This window comes from Rhinoraja longicauda, chromosome 16, assembly GCF_053455715.1.
Source record: "Rhinoraja longicauda isolate Sanriku21f chromosome 16, sRhiLon1.1, whole genome shotgun sequence".
NCBI lineage: Eukaryota > Metazoa > Chordata > Chondrichthyes > Rajiformes > Arhynchobatidae > Rhinoraja > Rhinoraja longicauda.
Window position 1 is genome coordinate 1,560,866 of NC_135968.1, and position 24,546 is coordinate 1,585,411.

At 53.4% G+C, this 24,546-nt stretch overlaps 1 protein-coding gene across 1 annotated transcript in view; it reads right to left on the reverse strand.

Moving 5' to 3' along the window:
* Window positions 1-765: 765 nt before the first annotated feature.
* LOC144601299 (uncharacterized) overlaps window positions 766-24,546 on the reverse strand; it is a 28,797-nt gene continuing 5,016 nt past the window's right edge. Inside the window, exons 3-4 of the mRNA XM_078413331.1 lie at window positions 4,941-5,130; window positions 766-773 (exon numbers count right to left, since the gene is read on the reverse strand). Coding sequence (XP_078269457.1) covers window positions 766-773; window positions 4,941-5,130 — 198 coding nt within the window. The remainder of the gene's footprint in view (window positions 774-4,940; window positions 5,131-24,546) is intronic.

Below are 24,546 nucleotides of genomic sequence, written 5' to 3' on the forward strand. Positions count from 1 at the left end.
TGTGAGTGGCTAGGGGTGGGGGTGCTCACGTGTGTGTGAGTGGCTAGGGGTGGTGGGGGGGCTCACGTGCGTGTGAGTGGCTAGGGGTGGGGGGCTCACGTGTGTGTGAGTGGCTAGGGGTGGTGGGGCTCACGTGTGTGTGAGTGGCTAGGGGTGGTGGGGCTCACGTGTGTGTGAGTGGCTAGGGTGGGCTCACGTGCGTGTGAGTGGCTAGTGGTGGGGGTGCTCACGTGCGTGCGGCTGGTGGGGGTGCGAATTAGGAATTCAGGGGAAGAGGCAGAGGGAAGTGAAAGTGGCTGGTGCAGTCTGCCACAGAGTGTAAACACAAGGGAGAGGGAGGGGGAGAGAGAGAGGGGAGAGAGAAGGGGGAGAGAGAGAGGGAAGGGGGGAGAGAGGAGAGGGAGGGGGACGGGGAGAGGGAAGGAGGGGGGAGAGGGAAGGGGGAAGAGAGAGAGAGGGAAGGGGAGAGTGAAGGGGAGAGAGAGAGGGAAGGGGGAGAGAGGAGGGGGAGAGGGGAGAGGGGGAGAGGGGAGGAGGGGGGAGAAGGAGGAGGGGGAGAGGGAGGGGGAGAGGGAATGGGAGAGGAAAGGGGAGAGGAAAAAGGGGAGAGAGGAAAGGGTGGGGGGGAGAGGGATGGGGAGAGGCAGGAAGGGGTAGAGTGGCAGGGCAGAGGGGAATGTACAGTGGATGTGGTGCAGTAGCAGACATTAGAGGAGGGCAGGGAAGTGTAACAAAGGTAACATGGTCATGTGCTGAGTAATCCGTTCAGGACTCTGACGCCATATAACAAGAGATTAAAACTTATCTGAAGTGGCACCGGAGGGAGAACAGAGACCCCTGAGATTAGCCGCCAAGGCCACGAGGGACCGGGTTTATCCAAGAGCCCTCACTCCCCCCCCCCCCCCCCCACCCCCTCACCCGCCCCTCCCAGCCCCCCGAGGGTATCAGTGCTGGTGCTTGGACTGAGATGCTCCTGCCCTGCCCTCCCTCCCTCCCTCTGTCTGTCTCACGCTTTGTCTTTCAGTCTGTCTTTCTCACTCACTGTGTGTCTCTCTGTCACTGTCTCTCTGTCATTTTCTCTCTCTCTTTCTGTCTGTCTCTCTCTGTCTCTCCCTCTCTCTCTCTCTCTGTGATCAGCAACACCAGCCCAACCTTTGACCGTGTGAGTGAGCTCCACAGTGTTTGTGATCTCGCTGCAGTGGGGAGAATGTTTCGTGCGGGTGAGGGAGTCTAGAGAAATACCTTTGGGTTCTGTGTAGCCAGAGGGAAAGCCCATGCCAGTGGCATCTCGCTGCCCCCGCGAGCCTTGCCCAGACCATGGGGCACCAGCCCAAGCCTCAGACTGGCAGCTTTGGAGGAACCGGTTTTGGTCCCGTGCCCAGCACACCTCCACCCCACCCTGCCCAATCCCCCAGGAGGGACAGCAACTCCTGGCCCCTGCCCACCCACACTCCCCCCCACCCACACTCCCCCCCACCCACACTCCCCCCCACCCACACTCCCAGCAGACCCGCTCACTCCCACTGCACACTCTCCCAATCACTTTACTTTACTTTAGAGATACAGCGTGGAAACAGGCCCTTCGGCCCACCGAGTCTTTGCCGACCCCCTGTGCACTAGTTCTATCCCACACACCAGGGACAATTTACAGCAGCCAATTCACCTACAAACCTGCACGCCTTTGGAGTGTGGGAGGAATTGGGGGTGTGGGGAGAGGGCAGGAACGGGGTACTGATTGAGAATGATCAGCCATGATCACATTGAATGGCGGTGCTGGCTCGAGGGGCCGAATGGCCTCCTCCTGCACCTATTGTCTATTGAAACCGGAGCACCCGGAGAAAACCCACATGGTCACGGGGAGAACGTAAAATCAGCACCCGTGGTCAGGATAGAAGCCGGGTCTCTGGCGCTGTCAGGCAGCGGCACTACCCACTGCGCCACCGCGCCCTGGCAGTGGGCACAGTGGCGCAGCGGTAGAGTTGCTGCCTTACAACGAATGCTCAGGTTCGATCCCGACTACGGGCGCCGTCTGTACGGAGTTTGTACGTTCTCCCCGTGACCTGCGTGGGTTTTCTCCGAGATCCTCGGTTTCCTCCCACACTCCAAAGACGTACAGGTTTGTAGGTTAATTGGCTGGGCAAATGTTTTTTTTAAATTCTCCCTAATGTGTGTAGGATAGTGTTAATGTGCGGGATCGCTGGGCGGCGCGGACCCGGTGGGCCGAAGGGCCTGTTTCCGCGCTGTATCTCTAAATCTAAAAAAATCTAAATCTCCCCACTCCTCCCGCCCAGGTGTTTGGTCTCTCCGACTTGAATTAAATGTACTCAGCCCACAATCTAATCAGCCCAGTTGCGGACAAAAGCAGACGGGAAGATTTAATTTGTCCATAATCAGATTTTACATCCGAAAACTCTCGGCGGGGAGATCCTTCACCCAGGGATTGCCGGTCAGTGAGTGAGCGGCAGTCTGGTAGCGGTTGGACTACAGTGGCCAGGCCCTGCACCCTCCTCAACAACGGCCTGCATTTACCCCGCCCCGCTCAGCCCCTTACTGAAACGTGAAAGGCCTGGATAGAGTGGATGTGGAGAGGATGTTTCCACTAGTGGGAGAGTCTGGGACCAGAGGGCACGGCCTCAGAATTAAAGCACGTTCCTTTAGGAAGGAGATGAGGAGGAATCTCTTTAGTCAGAGGGCGGTGAATCTGTGGAATTCTTTGCCACAGATGGCTGTGGAGGCCACAAGTCAGTGGATATTTTTAGGGAGAGATAGACAGATTCTTGATCAGTGCGGGTGTCAGGGGTTATGGGGAGAAGGCAGGAGAATGGGGTTAGGAGGGAGAGACAGATCAGCCGTGATTGAACGGCAGAGTGGGCTTGATGGGCCGAATGGCCTAATTCTGCTCCTATCACTTGTGAATCTATGAACTCAGTAGAACCTGAACCGTCTGAAGAAGGGTCTCGACCTGCAACGTCGCCCATTCCTTCTCTCCAGCATTCCAGCTGCCTGTCGCACTGAGTTTCTCCAGCATTTTGTGGTGACCTTCTGGGAAGAAGGTCGGAAAGCTTTCCAGTTACCAAGGGTGGGTCAGGAGGGAGGGAGAGAGAGGGAGGGAGGGAGGGAGGGAGGGATAGGAGCAGTTGCTGGTTTCAGGGAAGGGGTGGAAAACAGGAGCACAATGAAAGTCCCTAAATCCATCGCTCACTCGTTTGTTCATTCACTTACTTGGTCTCTTACACGCTTGACCTCACACACACACACAATCTGACACACTACGCAATCACACACACACAATCTGACACACCTACGCAATCACACACACACTCAATCTCACACACTCACTCACACACACACGGACTCAAATTCTCACACACGCAATCTATCACACTTACTTAATCTCGCACTCACTCACTCACTCACTAACACACAGCCAGACTCACTCGATTTCACGCACACACTCAATGTATCTCACACTCAATCCCACTCATTCACTAAGTCACAGACTCACCTGATCTCACACTCACACCCGCGCACGCACAATCGATCCTACTCACACTCAACCCTGCTTACCCCGCGCACACTCAACCCCCACTCACTCAACCCCGCGCACGCTCACCCCGCTCACGCTCAGCCCCGCTCACACTCAATCAATCTCATGCACGCTCAATCCCGCACACCCAATCCTGTTCACACTCAACCCCGCTCACGCTCAGCCCCGCTCACGCTCAAACCCGCTCCTCACTCAATCTCACACACAGACGCACAGAGTCACTCAATCTCACAAACAGATATACTGAGGGGTCACAGTATATGGTCAGTAATCTCAGATATGCACACACAGACCCACACACACACAGACACACACATACACACACCCACAGACCCACACACACCCACAGACCCACACACACACATACCCACACACACACACAGACACACACATAAACACACACACACACATACAGAGACTCATACACAGACTCGCACAAACAGACTCACACACACACAGACGAGAGGAGGGCAGCCGTCACCCTAACAGTTCACTGCCGGAGGGGGGGGGGTAAGGGGGGTGACAGGGGGCATGGTTGGTGGGAGGAGAGTGGGGCAGGGATGGTGGTGGGAGATGGGGGCCAGGGATGGGGGAGAGGGGGTAGGGATGGTGGGGGGGGGAGAGGGGCAGGGATGGGGGGGGAGAGAGGGCAGGGATGGTGGGGTGATGGGGGCAGTGATGGTGGGGTGATGGGGCAGGGATGGTGGGGGGAGAGGGGGCAGGGATGGTGGGCTGATGGGGAGGGATGGAGGAGGGGAGAGGGGGCAGGGATGGGGGGGGTGATGGGGGGAGGGGTGGTGGGGTGATGGGGTGGAGAGGGGGTAGGGATGGTGGGGTGATGGGGGAAGGGGTGGTGGGCGGAGGGGTGGTGGGATGGGGCAGGGATGGTGGGGGGAGAGGGGGCAGGGATGGTGGGCTGATGGGGAGGGATGGAGGAGGGGAGAGGGGGCAGGGATGGGGGGGGTGATGGGGGGAGGGGTGGTGGGGTGATGGTGGAGGGGTGATGGGGTGGAGAGGGGGTAGGGATGGTGGGGTGATGGGGGAAGGGGTGGTGGGCGGAGGGGTGGTGGGGGTAATGGGGGGCAGAGATGGTGGGGTGATGGGGGGAGGGGTGGTGGGGTGGAGAGGGGCAGGGATGGTGGGATGATGGGGAGGGGATGGTGGGGGTGATGGGGAGGGGTGGTGGGGTGATGGAGAGGGGTGGTGGGGGTGATGGGAGAGGGGTGGTGGGGGTGATGGGGGGAGGGGTGTGGTGGGTGTGATGGGGGGAGGGGGTGGTGGGGGTGATGGGGGGATGGGTGGTGGGGTGATGGGGGGAGTGGTGGTGGGGGAGGGTGTGTGGGAGGGTGAGACGTGTGTGGAGGGAGGGGGGATGAGAGGGGGTGACACTCACCCACGATGATGCCGCAGGCACTGACGAGGCCGATCTCCTTCTTCAGGGTGACGCCAGCCTCCTTCGTGTCGCTGCCGCCGCTGTGCCGGCTGTGGTGGTCGGATCCGTCATCGTTGCCGCTGGGGGCCGCGGCCGCGCCGCTCCTCAGCCGGCTCCCCTCGTCCATGCCGTCCGTCCGTCCGCTCACCGGCTGCCGGTCGAGGGGGGGGGAGGCGCACGGGTTAGCGGGCTGAACTCACGGCGCCGCGAGCGGCGGGGTTAACGGGGTGGAGGCAACTAACGGTCGGTGGTAAGCGCTGACGGCGGAGAGGCGATCACTTGTCTCCCGGGATCGTCAGGTCGCTTGGTCACCGCTCACAAACGCCTCTCACCCCCTCCCTGGGAAGGAGCAGGGTTGCAAGGTGGGCAGCAGATGGGCAGTGGGCGCCTGGCATCAAAGACCGCTGGCTGCTAGAATTATTCAACAAGTTTTCTCTCTTCTCTCTCTCACTCTCTCTCTCTCACTCTCTCTCACTCTCTCTTCCACCCCCCACCTCACTTTGCACGTCTGTTGCTAAAGGACAGTGATTAAGTCTTGCGCAGGGATCTCGAGCTGTCCTCCCAGTGCCCGCAGCCGTGGAAACTGTTAAGAATGTGTATTTACGCAGCTACAGCTCGGAGCTGCGTTACTCTTCCACTCCTTTATATCTCTGTTTTTCTCTCTCTCTCTCCTCCCCACCCCCCCCACACACACCTCCCCAACTACCCTTCTATTTTTACATCAATCCTGGTCCCTCCCACCTTGCGAAACCTGACCTCCTTATCGCTGGAGGGTTGGTGGGGAGGGAGAGAGAGGGAGAACGACAGAGAGGGAGAGGGAGAGAGAGAGAACGACAGTGAGGGAAGGGGAGAGAGAGAGAGAGAACGACAGAGAGGGAAGAGAGAGAGAGAACGGCAGAGGGAGAGAGGAGGCACACAGAGTCAGAGAGAGAGAGAGTGACAGAGAGTCAGAGAGAGTGCGAGACGGTGAGACACAAACAGAGATAGGGAGAGAGATAGTCATAGAGAGAGAGAGGGAGAGAGACAGTCAGAGAGAGGGAGAGGGGGAGTCAGTGAAAGGGAGAGACAGTGACAGAGACACACACACACACACACACACAGATGGTGAGACAGAGGGGGACATACACAGATAGAGTGAAAAAAGAGGGAGTGAAAAAAGAGGGAGAGGCACAGAGCAAGAGAGAGAAAAAGAGGGAGAGGGACAGAGCGAGAGAGAAAAAGAGGGAGAGGGAGGAGAAAGAGAGAGAGAGACAGAGAGCAAGTGAGGGACTGAGACAGAGAGAGAGAGAGAGCGAGGGACAGAGGGAGAGAGAGAGAGACAGAGAGAAGGGGAATATGGTTTAGTGAAGAAAAACACAGCAAGATAGCAGCAGCTGGAGCCCGTAGCGCGTCTCGGTAGAGATGGGAGCAAGTTTCCGTGAGGAGTTTGCACCTTTATCACTGCACCAGAAGCAACTGGTCCTTAGCAGGAGAGAGAGAGAGAGAGAGAGGGACAGTGCGCAGCGGAGGGGGGAGATGGGATCTGCTCACACAGCTGGCAGAATAACGCACACAGCAAAATAACGTGAGGCAGAAGAGAACGAGCTGACTCAGGATGGAGCTCGTAAACACTGTACCTTCCCCCCCCCTCTCCCTCCTCCTCCCGCACAGGGATTGCACAATGACTGGGCTGCGGCTGATTCTGTGGCACAGCGGCAGGGAGACGGCCGGCGAAAGCTGGGCTCACACCCGCAGAGGCCGGGTGCACTGATGCAAGGGAGGGGGAGAGAGGGAGGGGGAGCGAGAGAGACGGAGTGAGAGAGGAGGAGTGGGAGAGAGAGGAGTGAGAGAGGAGGAGTGGGTGAGAGAGAGAGGGAGTAGGAGACACAGAGGGGGAGTGAGAGAGGGAGTAAGAAAGAGGGAAAGGGGGAGAGAGGGAATTTGAGAGAGTAAGAGGGGAGTGAAAGAAAGAGGGGGGAGAGTGAAAAAGAGGCGAGGTAGATGATGGGGAGAGTGAGGGGGAGAGAGAGAGAGAGAGAGAGAGAGAGAGAGAGAGAGAGAGAGAGAGAGGTGAGGTAGAGGGAGGGGAATGATAAAGCAGGAGGGGAGTGAGGGGAGGGAGTGAGGGGGAGGGGAGCAAGAGTGCAGGGAGGGGGAGTGGGGAGGGAGAGTGGGGCGGAGAGAGAGGGGGGAGCAAGAGGGAGACGAGGGAAAGAATGGGGAAGAGGGGAGGGGGAGATAATCAGAGAGAGAGGGTGATAGTGTGAGAGAGGGAGCGTGTGAGTGAGAGAGCGAGAGTGCATGTGAGAGAGAGCGAATGGGAGTGAGGGAGAAAGTGTGAAAAGGGGAGAGGAAGAGAGCGTGCAAGGGTAAGGATGCGTGAGAGAGAGAGGGTGAGAGAGGATGAGAGGGAATGAAAGGGAAAATGAGGGGAGTGCAAGAGTGAGATTATGTGTGAGTGTGTGTGCATTCGTGTGTACAATGATGCACATTGGAGTGTGTATGTTTATAGACAATAGGTGGAGGAGGAGGCCATTCGGCCCTTCGAGTCAGCACCACCATTCAATGTGATCATGGCTGATCATTCTCAATCAATACCCCGTTCCTGCCTTCTCCCCATATCCCCTGACTCTGCTATCCTTAAGAGCTCTATCTAGCTCTCTCTTGAATGCATTCAGAGACTTGGCCTCCACTGCCTTCTGAGGCAGAGAATTCCACAGATTCACAACTCTCTGACTGAAAAGGTTTTTCCTCATCTCCGTTCTAAATGGCCTACCCCTTATTCTTAAACTGTGGCCCCTTGTTCTGGACTCCCCCAACATTGGGAACATGTTTCCTGCCTCTAACGTGTCCAACCCCTTAATAATCGTATACGTTTCGATAAGATCCCCTCTCATCCTTCACAGTAAGTGAATATTACGGTATTGGTGTGTTAGTATTTGCGTGTGTGTATTGGAGTATGTTCATGTATATGTTCGAGTGCATGCGTGTTTTATGCAATGTATGTGTGTATTGGAGGCTGGAACGGCTGTTGAAGCTGTGTGTTGGGCCCCAACCCGAAACGTCACCTCTCCCCGTTCTCCAGAGATGCTGCCTGACTATCCCGCTGAGTTACTCCCACACTTTCTGTCTAACCTTGCTATAAACCAGCGTGGAGTCTTACAGCGTGGAAAAAGGCCCTTCAGCCCAACTTGCCCACATGTCCCACCTACGCTAATTCCACCTGTCCACCTTTGGCCCATGACTCAGCGGGTCAGGCAGCATCTCTGGAGAACGTGGATCGGTGACGTTTCGGGTCGGAGCCTTTCTTCACCCAATATTTTGCCTCCAGTTGACACAAAATGCTGGAGTAACTCAGCGGGACAGGCAGCATCTCTGGGGAGAGGGAATGGGCGACGTTTCAGGTCGAGGCCCTTCTTCAGATCTTCTCACCGGAGATGCTGCCTTTCCCGCTGAGTTACTCCAGCATTTTGTGTCTATCTTTAGTGAATACCAGCATCTGCAGTTACATTATTACACCAAAAAAATTGCCTCTACTCTGTCTTACAGCCTCTCGAACAGCTTCAAAAAACACCCTGGTGCTAGTTGTAGTGGGTTTATTAAACAGAGAGAGCAGAGAAGCAAGCCCTTCGGTCGAGTGGGAGAGGCAAGAAGCTGGCCATTTGAGAGCAGCTTTCAGAGTGCTCTGTAGGGCTGTGGTCTGAGGGAACGAGAATGATGAGGCCATACAAGCTCCATGTTCACCAAAGGGGAAAATATAATTCTCGTGGTGGCTTTTCAAATCCTTTTGAATTTGGCAGAGGGTGCTTATTAAGGAAATTCCTCTGGATTTATCAGGGCTGGTTTAATTACGGTGAAAGATTGGGTTTAGTGGGAACAAGTGTAGCGATTAAACATTTTTAGATTTAGATTTAGATTTAGAGATACAGCGCGGAAACAGGCCCTTCGACCCACCGGGTCCACGCCGCCCAGCGATCCCCGCACATTAACACTATCCTACACCCACTAGGGACAATTTATTTTACATTTGCCCAGCCAATTAACCTACATACCTGTACGTCTTTGGACCCATTTTAAACCCATTATGTTTGGGGGGCAGTATTTGATGGGGGGGGGGGTTGAATACATTGTCAGTTCTGTTGCATTTGGAGTCAGAGAGCCAGGCCCTTCGGCCCACCTCGTCCATACCCACCCTGTCCCCCATCCAACGTTGTCGATAAGACACAAAATGCTGGAGTAACTCAGCGGGTCAGGCAGCATCTCTGGAGAGAAGGAACAGGTGACGTTTCGGGACGAGACCCTTCTTCAGACTGAAGTCTTCACTCTGAAGAAAAGTCCCGACCCGAAACGTCACCCATCCTTTTTCTCGAGAGATGCTGCCTGACCCGCTCAGTTACTCCAGCATTTTGTGTCTCTCTTTGCTCCCAACAGCGTACCTGGCGAAAGGTCCTGACCCGAAACGTTACCAGTCCACGTTCTCCAGAGATTCTGCCTGACCCACTGAGTTACTTCAGCACTTTTTATTCTTTACATTAGAGATACAGCGCGGAAACAGGCCCTTCGGCCCATCGTGCCGACCACCGATTCACCCCATAAGCAAACACTACCCTACACACACTAGGGACTTTTACGATTTTTACTGGAGCCAATTAACCTACAAACCCGCACGTCCTTGGAGTATGGGAGGAAATTGGAGCACCCAGAAAAAACCCCACGCCGTCATAGAATGTACAAACTCTGAACAGACAGTACCTGTGTCTTACCCACTGAGTTTCTCCAACTTTTTCTGTCTATCTTCAGTTTAAACCAGTATCTGCAGTTCCTTCCTACACACTAATATTGTATCCTGTGGCTACAAAAAGGAGTAACTCAGGTAATCTCTGGAGAAGGTGACGTTTCAGGCCGAGACCCTTCTTCCACTCAGGTACATATACTTCTACACCCGGCTTATTCAAGTGCCTGCCTCAACGCTGTGATTGTATGTGATTCCACCTCATGAGTCTGACCTTCTTTAGTCAGAGGGTGGTGAGTCTGTGGAATTTTTTTTGCCACAGAAGGCTGTGGAGGCCAAGTCGGTGGATATATTTAAGGCAGAGATAGATTCCTGATTAGTACGGGTGTCAGAGGTTATGGGGCAAAGGTAGGAGAACGGGGTTGGGAGGGAGAGATAGATCAGCCATGATGAATGGCGGAGTAGACGAAGTAGACAGAATGGCCTTATTGTGCTCCTATCACTCATGATCTGATGACCTCCTCTGGCAGTGCGTTTCAGCTATCACCCACTCTGGCTGGTAAAACTCACCCCTCGCATCCCCTTCAAAACTCCTTCCTCTCACCTTAAATTTATGCCCTCTTGATTTTGATATCCCGAGCGTGAGAAAAACTATTTCCCTATTGATGCCTCTCATAATGAAGTCATATTCATTGGGGAACACAGTGGCGCAGGGGAAGAGTTGCTACTTTGATCTGATCGTATAATCTGATTTATATTAATGACCTCTCCGCCCACTCTAGGGGAAGATAAGCACAATTTGTCCGATCTCTCCCCAGTACTAAATCTACCAATGTCCGTGAAATCTCCCCTGCACTTTCTCCCTTGCACCTATACCGTCCCTGCCTCCTGCTTACATCTTTACTCTCTCCCATCTCTGTTCTGAGGTACCCCATCTGCTTCAGAAAGGGCGGCACAGTGGCGCAGCAGTAGAGTTGCTACTTCACAGCGCCAGAGACTCGGGTTCGATCCAGACTACTGGTGCTGTCTGTACGGAGTTTCTACATTCTATGTATGTTATTATTATATATATATTAACAATTTAGACGAGGGAATTAAATGTAACATCTCCAAGTTTGCAAATGACACAAAGCTGGGTGGCAGTGTGGGCTGCGAGGAGGATGCTATGAGGCTGCAAGGTGACTTGGATAGGTTGGGTGAGTGGGCAAATGCAGTATAATGTGGATAAATGTGAGGTTATCCACTTTGGTGGCAAGAACAAGGAGGCAGGTGATTATCTGAATGGGTGTTGCTGCCCTGCATACTGATTTTTCAGTCGTAGAGGAAAGGTGATGGTCTCAATCACCTGGCATCTTATTCTGAGCAGAACCATCTCCCTGCAAACCCATGTACGATACAGGTGTGTGCCTTCCACATGAGAAACCGAGAAGCCAAGAGACCACTTCAGGTGAACTGGTGTGGAACATCATTGGGGCACTGTAAGCATCCGGTGTACCTTGGTGTAACCCTTGACCGATGTCTTACCGTCAAGACCCATATCGCAAAGACAGTGGCGAAAGTGAGCGCAGGCAACAATGTTGTCAGTAAGCTCACCACCACAAGATGGGTGCCTCAGCCCCCTGCTATTCTACTGCTGAGTATGCATGCCAGGTATGGGGGAAGGTCAATAGACAATAGGTGCAGGAGGAGGCCATTCGGCCCTTCGAGCCAGCACCGCCATTCAATGTGATCATGGGTGATCATTCTCAATCAGTACCCCGTTCCTGCCTTCTCCCCATACCCCCTGACTCCGCCATCCTTAAGAGCTCTATCTAGCTTCTCATCTCAGTTCTAAATGGCCTACCCCTTATTCTTAAACTGTGGCCCCTTGTTCTGGACTCCCCCAACATTGGGGACATGTTTCCTGCCTCATGAAAGGTTCACCCGTGCCCGGTATGGGGAAGGTCCACCCATGCCATGCTGGACCCAGCCCTCAATGCTTCCTGCAGATTTGTTACAGGTCGTCTCAAGCCTGTACCTCCTGGCAGGCACAGCCCCGCCAGACATCAGAAGAGCTGGAGCCAGCATGAAGGAGTGCCAGCGGCAGATCACAGATGAACCACATCCGATGTTTGGCCGGACACCATTTTCGAGCCGCCTAAAGTCGAGGAAAAGTTTCCTTAACTGTGTGACTCCTCTTGAGGCTGGCATTGCAACAAGCGAAGCACGAGTCTCCACATGGGATGACGGAATATCCACTCTGCTTCCCGCAACTGCCATGGGCAAGTGAGCAACTCCCCCCTGGTGAAGACGCAAGTTGGGCCAGATGGAAATCCCTCGATCGATTGAGAACTGGTGTGGCGGAGCCAAGGTGTCTCCAAACAAGTGGGGGTATAACTCCAACGATGTCACCTGCCAATGTGGTGTTGAACCACAAACAATGGAGCACCAACTGAAATGCCCTCAACGGGAAAACCAATGCACAGCTGCCGACCGCACTGCCAAAAAGGAAGATGCCGAGAAGTGGGCTAAACAATATCTAATCTTATGATGTGGACTCGATAGGAAGATCTGAATGGTGTCAGTTTAGAAGGGGAGGTGCAACGTGACCTGGGGGTCTTTGTACATCAGTCACTGAAAGTAATCATGAAGGTAGAGCAGGCAGTGAAGAAAGCAAATGGCATGTTGGCCTTCACAGCGAGAGGATTTGAGTATAGGAGCAAGGAGGTCCTACTGCCGTTGTACAGGGCCCTAGTGAGACCGCACCTGGAGTACTGTGTGCAGTTTTGGTCTCCTAATTTGAGGAAGAACATTATTGTTCTTGAGGGAGTGCAGCGTAGGTTCACCAGGTTAATTCCCAGGATGGCGGGACTGACATATGATGAAAGAATGGGTCGGCTGGGCTTGTATTCACTGAAATTTAGAAGGATGAGAGGGGATCTTATAGAAACATATAAAATTCTTAATGGATTGGACAGTCCAGATGCAGGAAAAATGTTCCCGATGTTGGGGGAAGTCCAGAACCAGGGGTCACAGTTCAAGGAGAAGGGTAGGACATTTCGGACGGAGATGAGGAAAAACTTTTTCACCCAGAGAGTTGTGAATCTGTGGAATTCTCTGTCACAGAAGGCAGTGGAGGCCAATTCACTGGATGTTTTCAAGAGAGAGTTAGATTTAGCTCATAGAGCTAACGGAACCAAGGGATAGGGGGCAAAAAGCGGGAACAGGGTATTGATTTTGGATGATCAGCCATGATCATATTGAAAGGCGGTGCTGACTCGAAGGGCCGAATGGCCTACTCGTGCACCTATTTTCTATCTTTCTATGTTCTCACCATGAGCTGCATGGTTTTTCTCCGAGATCTTCGGTTTCCTCCCAAAGACGTGCAGGTTTGTAGGTTAACTGGCTTGGTATAAATGTAAATTGTCCCTTGTGTGTAGGATAATAAGGTCATAAGTGATAGGAGAAGAATTGGGCCATTCGGCCCATCGAGTATACTCCGCCATTCAATTATGGCTGATCCATCTCACCCTCCTAACCCCATTCTCCTGCCTTCTCCCCGTAACCCCTGACACCCGTATTAATCAAGGATCTATCTATCTCTGCCTTAAAAATATACACTGTCAGCCTCCACAGCCTTCTGTGGCAAAGTATTCCACAGGATCGCCACACTCCCCATCTCCTTCCTAAAGGAACGTCCTTTAATTCTGAGGCTGTGACCTCAGCCCTGGACTCTCCCACTGGTGGAAACATCCTCTCCACATCCACCCTATCCAAGCCTTTCACTATTCAGTAAGTTTCAATGAGGTCCCCCTTCATTCGTCTAAACTCCAGCGAGTACAGGCCCAGTGCCGACAAACGCTCATCATATGTTGACCCACTCATTCCCGAGATCATTTTTGGAAAACTCCTCTGGACCCTCTCCAGAGCCAGCACGTCCTTCCCATGATGCCCACAATACTCTAAATGCGGCCTGACCAGCGCCTTATAGAGCCTCAGCATTACATCCCTGTTTCTGTATTCTAGCCCTCTTGAAATAAATGATGTAAGAATGGGTCGACTGGGCTTGTATTCACTGAAATTTAGAAGGATGAGAGGGGGTCTTATAGAAACATATAAAATTCTTAAGGGATTGGACAGTCTAGCTGCAGGAAAAATGTTCCCAATGTTGGGGAAGTTCAGAACCAAGGGTCACAGTTCAAGGAGAAGGGTAGCGTTTGCCTTCCTTACTACCAATTCGACTTCCGACTTCTGGATTCTCTCCCCATTTAGAAAATAGTCTACGCCTTTATTCTTTCTACCAAATTGCACGACTCCACACTTTGCTACCCTATATTCCATCTGTCACTTCTCTGCCCACTCTCCCAACCTGTCCAAGACCTTCTGCAGAGTCCCTGCTTCCTCGACACTGCCTGCCCCTCCGCCTATTTTCGTATCATCTGCTAACTTGGCCACAAAGCCTTCAATCCCCTCATCCAAATCATTAATATACAACGAGAAGAGCAGCATGGCTACCAACTAGCCAACTGGCATCCAACTGGAAAAAGCCCCCTTTATTGCCACTCTTTGCCTACTGCCATCCAGCCAACCTGCTGTTCATGCTAGTAACTGCCCTTTGATACCGAGGGCTCTCATCTTCCTCAGCAACCTCACATGTGGCACCTTATCAAAGGCTGTCTGCAAATCTAGGTAAACAACATCCACTGACTCTCATAATGTTCGTGTGCAGGGTTCGTTGGTTGGCGCGGACTCAGTGTGTCAATGGGCCTGTTCCCGTGCTGTATTTCTAAACTAAACTAAAATGCAAGGTTTCATACCTCAACAACTACCGCCCAGCGGCCTTGACGTTCACCATCATGACCTGTTTTGAGAGGCTAGTTATGGAACGCAATAAATCCAGTCTACCAAGCAGCCTAGACTAACTGCAGTTCGCTGTCTACAGTTGATGCCATCTCCCTGGCCCCACACTCACCCCTGGAACATCTGGATAAGACACCTACGTGGCCTGATTGTAATTTTTAGATTTTAGATTTAGAGATACAGCGCAGAAACAGGCCCTTCGGCCCACCGGCTCCGTGCCGCCCAGCGATCCCCGCACATTAACACTATCCTACACCCACTAGGGACATTTTTTACATTTGCCCAACCAATTAACCTACCTACCTGTACGTCTTTGGAGTGCCTGTACATCATGTGCAGTCTTTCCGTTGACAGGTTAGCACGTAACAAAAAGCTTTTCACTGTACCTTGGTACATGTGACAATAAACTAAACAGTGTGCCAGAAGGAACTGCAGATGTTGGTTGGTTTAAACCGAAGATTGACACTCTGTCAAACGGATGCGTCACCGAGAACAAAGGAGAACCTGGCGAGGGGGGATCGTGAGGGGGGATCGTGAGGGGGGAGAGCAAAGGAGGACTTGCCATGGGAAAGGGGGGGAGAGCACAGGACTCGGCATGAGAGAGGGGGCTGAACTAAGGAATATTGTGAGCAATTTTGGGCACCATATCTGAGGAAGGATGTGCTGGCTCTCGAGACGGTCCAGAGGATGTTTACAAGAATGATCCCAGGAATGAGCAGGTTAACCTATGATGAGCGTTTAACGGCACTGGGCCTGTACTCGCTGGAGTTTAGAAGGATGAGCGGGGACCTCATTGGAACGTACAGATGTCTAGAGGTCACAGCCTCAGAATTAAAGGACGTTCTTTTAGGAAGGAGATAAGGAGAAATTTCTTTAGTCAGAGGGCGGTGAATCTGTGGAATTCTTTGCCACAGAAGGCTGTGGAGGCCAAGTCAGTGGATATTATTAAGGCAGAGATAGATTCTTGATTAGTACGGTTGTTAGAGGTTATGGGGGAGAAGGCAGGAGAATGGCGTAAGGAGGGAGAGATAGATCAGCCATGATTAAATGGCGGAGTAGACTTGATGGGCCGAATGGCCTAATTATACTGCTATCACTTATGGCCTCATGACCGGCATGGGGGAGAAGAAAGGAGGACTTGTTGCGGGTACTTTGTAACTTTGTCATGTAGGGACATAGGGATTGGCCAGGTAATAGAACCCTCGGATTGGGTTACGGTCACGGGGTGAGGAAGCGCGGGGTATTTAAATGCTTGGCGCCAAACGTTAGATTAGAGATTAGATTAGTGAGTGAAGTTAGTGTTCATCCAGAAAGAAGTCTGTTGCGTTTGTTACGGGTTTTATGCCAATAAAGGATTTGGATAATACCACTCGTCTGGACTCACTACATTGGTGACCTCGAACGTAGGAAGAAAGCAGCAGCATGTCGCAGGCGGGAGCGAGCGCGGGCGAAATCCATCTACCGCCGTTCTGGGCCCATCAGCCGCACCTGTGGTTTGTGCAGGCAGAATCACAGTTCCATCTTAAAAAGGTGGAGGAAGACCAGGAGAAGTACCACCACGTGGTGAGCTGTCTGCAGGCGGAGGTGGCTGCGCGGGTCAGCCGATACCTGACCAGTCCACCCCAAACGGAGCAGTACGTGGGGCTCAAGAAGCTCCTGCTGCGGACCTTCGGCTGGGCCCAGAACCAGCGGGCTCTGAAGCTCCTCCATTTGCCAGACCTGGGGCAGCGGCTGCCGTCGGAGCTGATGTCCGAGATGCTGGCTTTGGCGGGCGACCATCAGCCGTGCATGATATTCAAAGCGGCCTTTCGGGAGAAGCTACCTGGGGACGTCAGGTTGGTGTTGGCAGACGTCCCTTTTGTAGATCCGGTAGCGTTCGCCGAGAAGGCCGACACCCTCGTGAGGGAACGCAACGCCCGAGACGGCTCCGTTAACCGGGTCTCGAGGCCCAGCGGCAGTCGGGGGTGCGGCCGGGAGAGCGACGCATCGGCCGCTATTGCGCAGCCGGCCCGCCAAGAGAGGGCGGCGGCGCCTGTTCATTGGCAGCGGGCTCGACCAACAGAGCCGGATAGGCGTGGCTGGTGCTCTTTCCATCGGCGGTGGGGTAGCGAGGCACGAAGCTGTAGATCCCCGTGTTCGTTTCCGGGAAACGCCTGGGCCGATCGACTGTAGAGGCAGTCTCGGTTGGCCGTAACCACCGCCTCTACGCTACGGATCAGAGTACCGGGATCGTTTTCCTAGTGGATACGGGAGCGGTCGTAAGTATTGTGCCCTCCTATGACTGTGAAGTTCGAGTGGGGGAAAAGGGCCCGCCCCTAATTGCAGTGAATGGTAGCACCATCCGTACATACGGTAAAAGGACCATGTCCCTGTCCTTCGAGTCCAGGACTTACCGTTGGGAATTCATCGTTGCGGATGTGGGCCAGGCCATATTGGGGGCAGATTTCCTATGGGCGTTTTCCTTGGTCGCAGACGTCCGAGGGAGGGGCCTACAACCCTCGGCTGATGTACGGCCTCGGGGTACTGGGCCAGAGGCTTCTACAAACGCCGCCCCACCCAGCCTAGTTATCCAGTCCATTACCACGGCTCCCGGTCAGTTCGATGCGGTCCTGGCCGACTTCCCGCAGCTCCTCGTCCAGCGTTTTGATTCACCTTCGGAGAAGCACGGGGTCGTCCATTTCTTTCCAACCGAAGGGCCGCCGGTTTTTGCCCGGGCACGGCGCCTCCCACCCGACAAGCTGGCCAGGGCGCGAGAGGAGTTCCTAAACTTGGAGAGGTTGGGAATTATTCGGCCTTCGAGTAGTCCGTGGGCCTCCCCCTTGCACATGGTTTCCAAAGCATCTGGGGGGTGGAGACCATGTGGTGACTTCCGTCGGCTCAACGCGGCAACACGGCCGGACCGCTATCCGATTCCACACATCCAGGACTTTTCAGCTAGCCTGGAGGGGGCGACAATATTTTCAAAAATTGATTTGGTGCGGGGATACCATCAGATCCCGGTCCACCCGCCCGACATTCCGAAAACAGCGACCATCACCCCGTTCGGACTGTTTGAGTGGTTGCGTATGCCTTTCGGCCTTAAAAATGCAGCTCAGGCATTCCAGCGTCTGATGGACCGGGTGGGTCGAGGGTTGCCGTTTGTCTTTATTTATCTAGACGATATTTTGATTGCCAGCCGTTCGGTCCAGGAGCACTTGGTCCACCTCCGCACGGTGTTCCAGAGGCTGCAAGACCATGGCCTGATTCTCCATCCGGACAAGTGCCAATTCGGCCTGTCCGCAGTGGATTTTTTGGGTCACCGGGTTACTCCGGCCGGTGCAACTCCTTTACCAGCTAAGGTGGACGCGGTCCGCTCTTTCCCCCGCCCGACTACCATCAAGGGCTTGCAGGAATTTGTGGGCATGGTCAATTTCTATCATCGGTTCGTGCCTGCAGCAGCTCGGGTCATGCGCCCCCTTTTTCAATGTCTCGCAGGTAACCCCGCGGAGTTGGTATGGTCCGTAGCTGCGGAGACGGCTTTTGTTGCGGTCAAACAGGCCCTCGCCAATGCCACCATGCTGGTGCACCCGCGCTCCTCCGCCCCCACAGCTCTGACGGTGGACGCCTCAGACGTGGCGGTGGGTGGGGTTTTGGAGCAGCAGGTTGACGGTGAATGGCAGCCTCTTGCGTTTTTCAGCAGGCAGCTCTCTCGAGCGGAGCTCAAGTACAGTGCGTTCGATAGGGAGCTCCTGGCCCTTTATTTAGCAGTCCGCCACTTCCGTTATTTTTCAGAAGGCCGTTCTTTCGTGGCCTACACGGATCACAAACCTTTGACATTCACTTTTGCTAAGGTTTCTGATCCGTGGTCGGCTCGCCAGCAGCGGCACCTAACCCTCATTTCGGAGTTTATGACCGATGTCCGTCATATTGCGGGTAGGCTGAATGCCGTTGCTGATGCCCTGTCCCGGCCGGCCATTCCCTCCGTAGCCGTGGTTGGTAAACATGTGGATTTCCAGGAGCTAGCGGAGGCTCAGCGCCTGGAAGGAACTGCCGCGGTGTACGCCTCCACAACCTCGGGACTGCGTTTAGAGCAGGTGGCGTGTGGCCCCACAGGTACCAAGTTGTGGTGCGACGTTACTCTCCCACGCCCTCGCCCGGTGGTGCCTGCCGCTCTGCGGCGTAAGGTTTTTGAGGCCATTCATGGCCTGGCACATCCGTCCATCAGGGCGACTTCAGCCATGGTGGCCGACCGGTTTGTCTGGCATGGCCTGCGAAAGCAGGTGGCAGCCTGGGCACGCGCCTGCATTCCGTGCCAGACCTCCAAAGTCCATCGTCATGTCCAGCCCCCACACCAGAGATTCGAGGTTCCCCCCGCCCGTTTTTTCCACATCCATGTGGATTTGGTGGGTCCATTGCCCTATTCTAGGGGTTACACTCATCTACTGACGGTGGTTGATCGGTTCACTCGTTGGCCGGAGGCGCTCCCGTTGTCGGACACCTCGGCGGCCTCCTGTGCACGGGCCTTGGCGTTGCATTGGGTGGCTCGTTTCGGGGTCCCGGCAATCATCACTAGAGATCGGGGAGCCCAGTTCACCTCGTCTCTCTGGGCCGCGCTGGCGCAGCTGTATGGTGCTCGATTACAGCAGACCACCGCCTATCATCCCCAAGCCAACGGGATGGTTGAGCGTTTCCATCGGCAGCTGAAGGCGGCCCTCTGTGCTCGCCTGACTGGCTACGATTGGGCTGACCAGCTGCCTTGGGTCCTCCTCGGCATCCGTACGGCCCCGCGGGCTGAGCTGGGCACATCTTCGGCCGAGCTCGTCTACGGTTCGCCCCTGCGGGTGCCGGGCGACATTCTCCCTTCCACTCCCGCTTTGCCGCCATCCGTCACGTCAGTCTTGGGCTCCCTCCGGGAACGGGTGGGTTCTCTGGCTCCAGTCCCCACCTCTAGTCACGGAAGCACAGCAGTTCACGTTCCTTCGGAATTGCGGAGCTGTGATTTCGTGTTTCTTCGGAAAGATTGCCACCGTCCCCCTCTCCAGCCGGTTTACCAAGGCCCGTTCCAGGTGCTCAAAAGAGGGACTGTAACCTTCACCTTGCAGGTAGGAAATCGTCAGGAGCTGGTTTCAGTGTCCCGTCTCAAGCCGGCCCATTTAGACCAGGACCTCCCCGTGTCGGTGGCTCAGCCGCCGCGCCGGGGCCGGCCTGTGGCTGCTCGACTGGTCCCGTCAGCGGCGCCCAGCTTACCACCTCTTGGGCCTCCGCCGCCTATGGTTGGTCTCGGGCTGCCGTGGTTCATCAAGCGCCCCCCGTCACCTGCACCCTCCGCTCCAGTGGACCCCCCATCGCCTCCAGCGGCGGCGTCCACCCCGCCTCCTGTCACGCTGGGGGTATCGGTTTCCCCCATCCGTACACGTTCTGGGCGGGAGGTTCGGCCGCCCGTGAGGTATGGTTTCGAGGGTTCTGGGGGGGGGTCATGTAGGGACATAGGGATTGGCCAGGTAATAGAACCCTCGGATTGGGTTACGGTCACGGGGTGAGGAAGCGCGGGGTATTTAAATGCTTGGCGCCAAACGTTAGATTAGAGATTAGATTAGTGAGTGAAGTTAGTGTTCGTCCAGAAAGAAGTCTGTTGCGTTTGTTACGGGTTTTATACCAATAATGGATTTGGATAATACCACTGGTCTGGACTCACTACAGTATACACCCTTTACATGGCGACTATTTGCGTACCTTGGGTTTGCAAGCAAAGAATCTCACTGTGACGTGTCACATGTAACAATCAAGCATTTAGTTCAATTCAATTCAAAAAGCTAGAGTAACTTAACAGGTCAGACAGCATCTCTGGAGAAGAGGAATCGGAGACGTTTTGGGAACCAGATCTGCCCACACTTCTACAAGTGCGGCCGTTCCAGTGTGTTAGAATGGCAGATAGACACAGAATGCTGGAGTAACTCAGCGGGCCAAGCAGCATCTCTGGAGACAGGCAGCATTTATTTTTTTGACAAGCCCAGTGGAACCATTTATTGCAGGGGGTAATCAAACAACCTGTTGGATTTTGATGGAACTGTGAATATTACAGGGGAATTGATTTTGTAACCACTGCAGTTTATGGGACTGTTTATTACAGGGCAGAGGTAGATTGATGTCTCTGCTCTTATTCCTGCCATCCGACCTTTGAGACTTGCTTACTTTGACTCGCTTGAAAGTACAAGTCAAGTCAAGTCAATTTTATTTGTATAGCACATTTAAAAACAACCCACGTTGACCAAAGTGCTGCACAACTGATTAGGAAAAAAAAAAGAAAGTTACAGTGGCAGGCAGCCAAACACAACGGCGCGGCCATCCCATCATCTCTTCCCACCCAAACCACCCCACTCCCAGGTACTTTCTCCAGCAACCACATTTGCCTTCTTTACCACGCAATCCACTTGTGTTGGCACTTTCAGGGAGTTGTGAACTTAGGACCCCAAGATCCCTCAGTACTGCAGTACTATATAGTCAATGCTGTTAAGGGTCTTGCCATTGACTATATAGTTTTAGTTTTAGACCTACGGTACAGCATGGAAACAGGCCCTTTAGCCCGCCGTGTCTATGCTAACCATCGATCACCCATTTACACTCGTTCTATGTTATCTCACTTTGTCAGAGGTTATGGGGAGAAGGCAGGAGAATGGGGTTGAGAGGGAAAGATAGATCAGCCATGATTGAATGATAGCAGCACGGTGGCGCAGCGGAAGAGTTGCTGCCTTACAGCGAATGCAGCGCCGGAGACTCAGGTTCGATCCTGACTACGGGCACCGTCTGTACGGAGTTTGTACGTTCTCCCCGTGACCTGCGTGGGTTTACTCCGAGATCTTCGGTTTCCTCCCACATTCCAAAGACGTGCAGGTCTGTAGGTTAATTGACTGGGCAAATGTAAAAATTGTCCCTAGTGGGTGTAGGATAGCGTTAGTGTGCGGGGATCGCTGGGCGGCGTGGATCCGGTGGGCCGCTGTATCTCTAAAAAAAAAATGGATCGAATGGCCTAATTCTACTTCTATCACTAATGAACTTATGAACTTTCTCATCCACTCCCTGCATACAAGGGGGCAATTATACAGAGGGCCAATGAACCCACAAACCTACACATCTTTGGCATCTGGGAGGAAACCAGAGCACCTGGAGGAAACCTGCACGATCACAGGGAGAACGTGTAAAATCCACACACACGGACAGAACCCGGGTCTTACTCTGGCGCTGTGAGGCAGCGGCTCTACCCGCTGTGGGACTGCGGTGGTGGTGAACTTGTGAACCTGTCCTTAAAATGTCGAGGATAGATGTCAAAATCAAGGCCGGTTATCAGCTCAGACCTGAATCTTATCTCAGTGTCGTTGAATGTAGGAACGGGCTGCTTGATTGCCTGAGGAGTTGAGAATGGATTGGGGCATGTGCAACCACCAGAGAACGGCATGGTGGTACAGCGGTAGAGTTGTTGCCTGACAGTGCCAGAGACCCCGGTTCTATCCTGCCTACGGGTGCTAACTGTACGGAGTTTGTACGTTCTCCCCGTGAACTGTATGGCTTTTCTCTGAGATCTTCGGTTTCCTCCCGCCCTCCGAAGGCGTACAAGTTTGTAGGTTAATTGGCTCAGTATAAATGTAAAATTGTCCCTAGTGTGCGTAGAATAGTGTTAGTGTGCGGGGACCGCTGGTCGGTGCGGACCCGGTGAGCTAAAGGGCCTGTTTTCGCGCTGCATCTCTAAACTAAACTAAACATCCACACATCTGCTGTGAAGCATCTGGAGACGGAGGGGAATAAAAGTGCAGAGGGAAAATATGCTGGGCTCCTGAGCAACACACAATTCAGAGTATTGTGTTCAGACCTGGGCACCATGTTATAGGAAAGATGTTGTCAAGCTGGAAAGGGCACGGAGAAGATTTACGAGGATGTTGCCAGGACTAGAAGGTCTGAGCTGCGGGGAGGGGTTGAGTCGGCTGGGACTCTATTCCTTGGAGTGTAGGAGAATGAGGGGTGATCTTAGAGAGATATAAAAAAACATGAGGGGAATAGATCGGGTAGATCTGAGTAGGAGAATCGAGAACCAGAGGACATAGGTTTAAAGTGAAGGGGAAAAGATTGAATAGGATTTGAGCGGTAACTTTTTCACACAAAGGGTGGTGGGTGTATGGAAAAGCTGCCAGAAGAGGTAGTTGAAGCTGGGACTATCCCAACATTTCAGAATGTCTGAAGAAGGGTCTCGACCCGAAACGTCACCCAGAGATGCTGCCTGTCCCGCTGAGTTACTCCAGCAGTTTTTGTATCTACTTTCAGAACATTAGACGGGTACATTGATAGGGCAGGTTTGGAGGAAACAATCGTCAGTTCTTCTTTCTCTCCACAGGGCCGCACAGAGGCGCAGCGGTAGAGCTGCTGCCTTACAGCGCCAGAGACCCGGGTTCAATCCTGACCACAGGTGCTGTCTGTGCGGAGTTTGTACGTTCTCCCTGTGACCGCGGGGGTTTTCTCCAGGTGCTTTGGTTTCCTCCCACACTCCAAAGACATGCAGGTTTGTCGGTTAACTGGGTTCGGTAAAATTGTAAATTGTCCTTAGTGTGTAGGATAGTGCTAGTGTACGGGGTGATCGTTGGTGTATGTGCGTTACGGGTCGGTGATCAGAGTCATACAGCACAGAAACATACCATACAGCCCACCTTGCCGACCAAGATGCCTCATCTACGCTAGTCCCACTTGCATGCATTTGGCCCATATCCCTCTAAAGCTCTATGGCAGGATGTTTCCACTAGTGGGAGAATTTAGGACCTGAGGGCACGGCCTCAGACTAAAAGGACATACCTTTAGAATGGAGATGGGGGGAGATTTCTTAAGCCAGAGGGTGGTGAATCTGTGGAATTCATTGCCACGGACGGCGGCGTTGCCAAGTAATTGGGTATTTTTAAAGCGGATTGCCAGGTTCTTGATTAGTAAGGATGTCAAATGTTACGGGGAGAAAGCAGGAGAATGGGGTTGAGAGGGAAAATAGATTGGCCATGATCGAATCACAGAGCATAAGTTCTAGGTGCAGATATTAGGCCATTCAGCCCATCAAGTCTACCCTGCCATTCAACCATGGCTAATCTATCTTTCCCTCTCAACCCCATTCTCCTGCCCTCGCCCCATAACCCCTAGGCAGGCTTGATGGGCCAAATGCCCAATTACCACGACATAGGAGCGGAATCAGGCCATTCAGCCCATCCAGTTTTCTCCGCCATTTGAAAATGGCTGATCTATTTTATCCTCTCAACCCCTTTCTCCTGCTTTCTCCCCCTAAATGTTGGCCCCCGTATTCTGTTCCTATGTTTTATGATCTAGTCCTTTCCTATCCAAGTATTTGTCCAAGCTGCTAGGAACGGCTCCCAAGCTTGTGGGCAAGGGTGTAGCTGATGGGGAGAATAATAATAATAATAATAATGCATTACATTTATATAGCGGTTTTCAAACACTCAAAGACGCTTTACAGGGATTACTAGAACATAGAGAAGAAAATAAATAGATAAATAAGTAAACGAACAGAAAAAGGAGACAGAAGGTGAGGTGACGGTCAGTGGTTAAAGGCAGTGCTGAACAGGTGAGACTTCAGTGATGTTTTGAATGTGGTGAGTGAGGAGGAGTCTCTGACGGTTTGGGGTAGTGAGTTCCAGAGGGTGGGAGCAGCGATGGAGAAAGCCCTGTCCCCCCAGGATCTGAGTTTGGTCCGGATGGGGGGGGGACAGGAGGTTGGCAGCAGCAGAGCGGAGGGTGGAGGTGGGAGTGTATCTGTGGAGGAGGTCAGTCAGGTAGGATGGGGCCAGGTTATGGAGGGCTTTGTTGGTCATGAGGAGGATTTTGTACTGGATTCTCTGGGGGATGGGGAGCCAGTGGAGCTTGTAAAGGACGGGGGTGATATGGTCACGGATCGGGGAGTGGGTGAGTAGACGGGCAAACTCAATGGGCTGAATGGCCTAGTTACCATATGACATAGGAACAGAATCATCAGGCCATTCAGTCCAATGAGTCTGC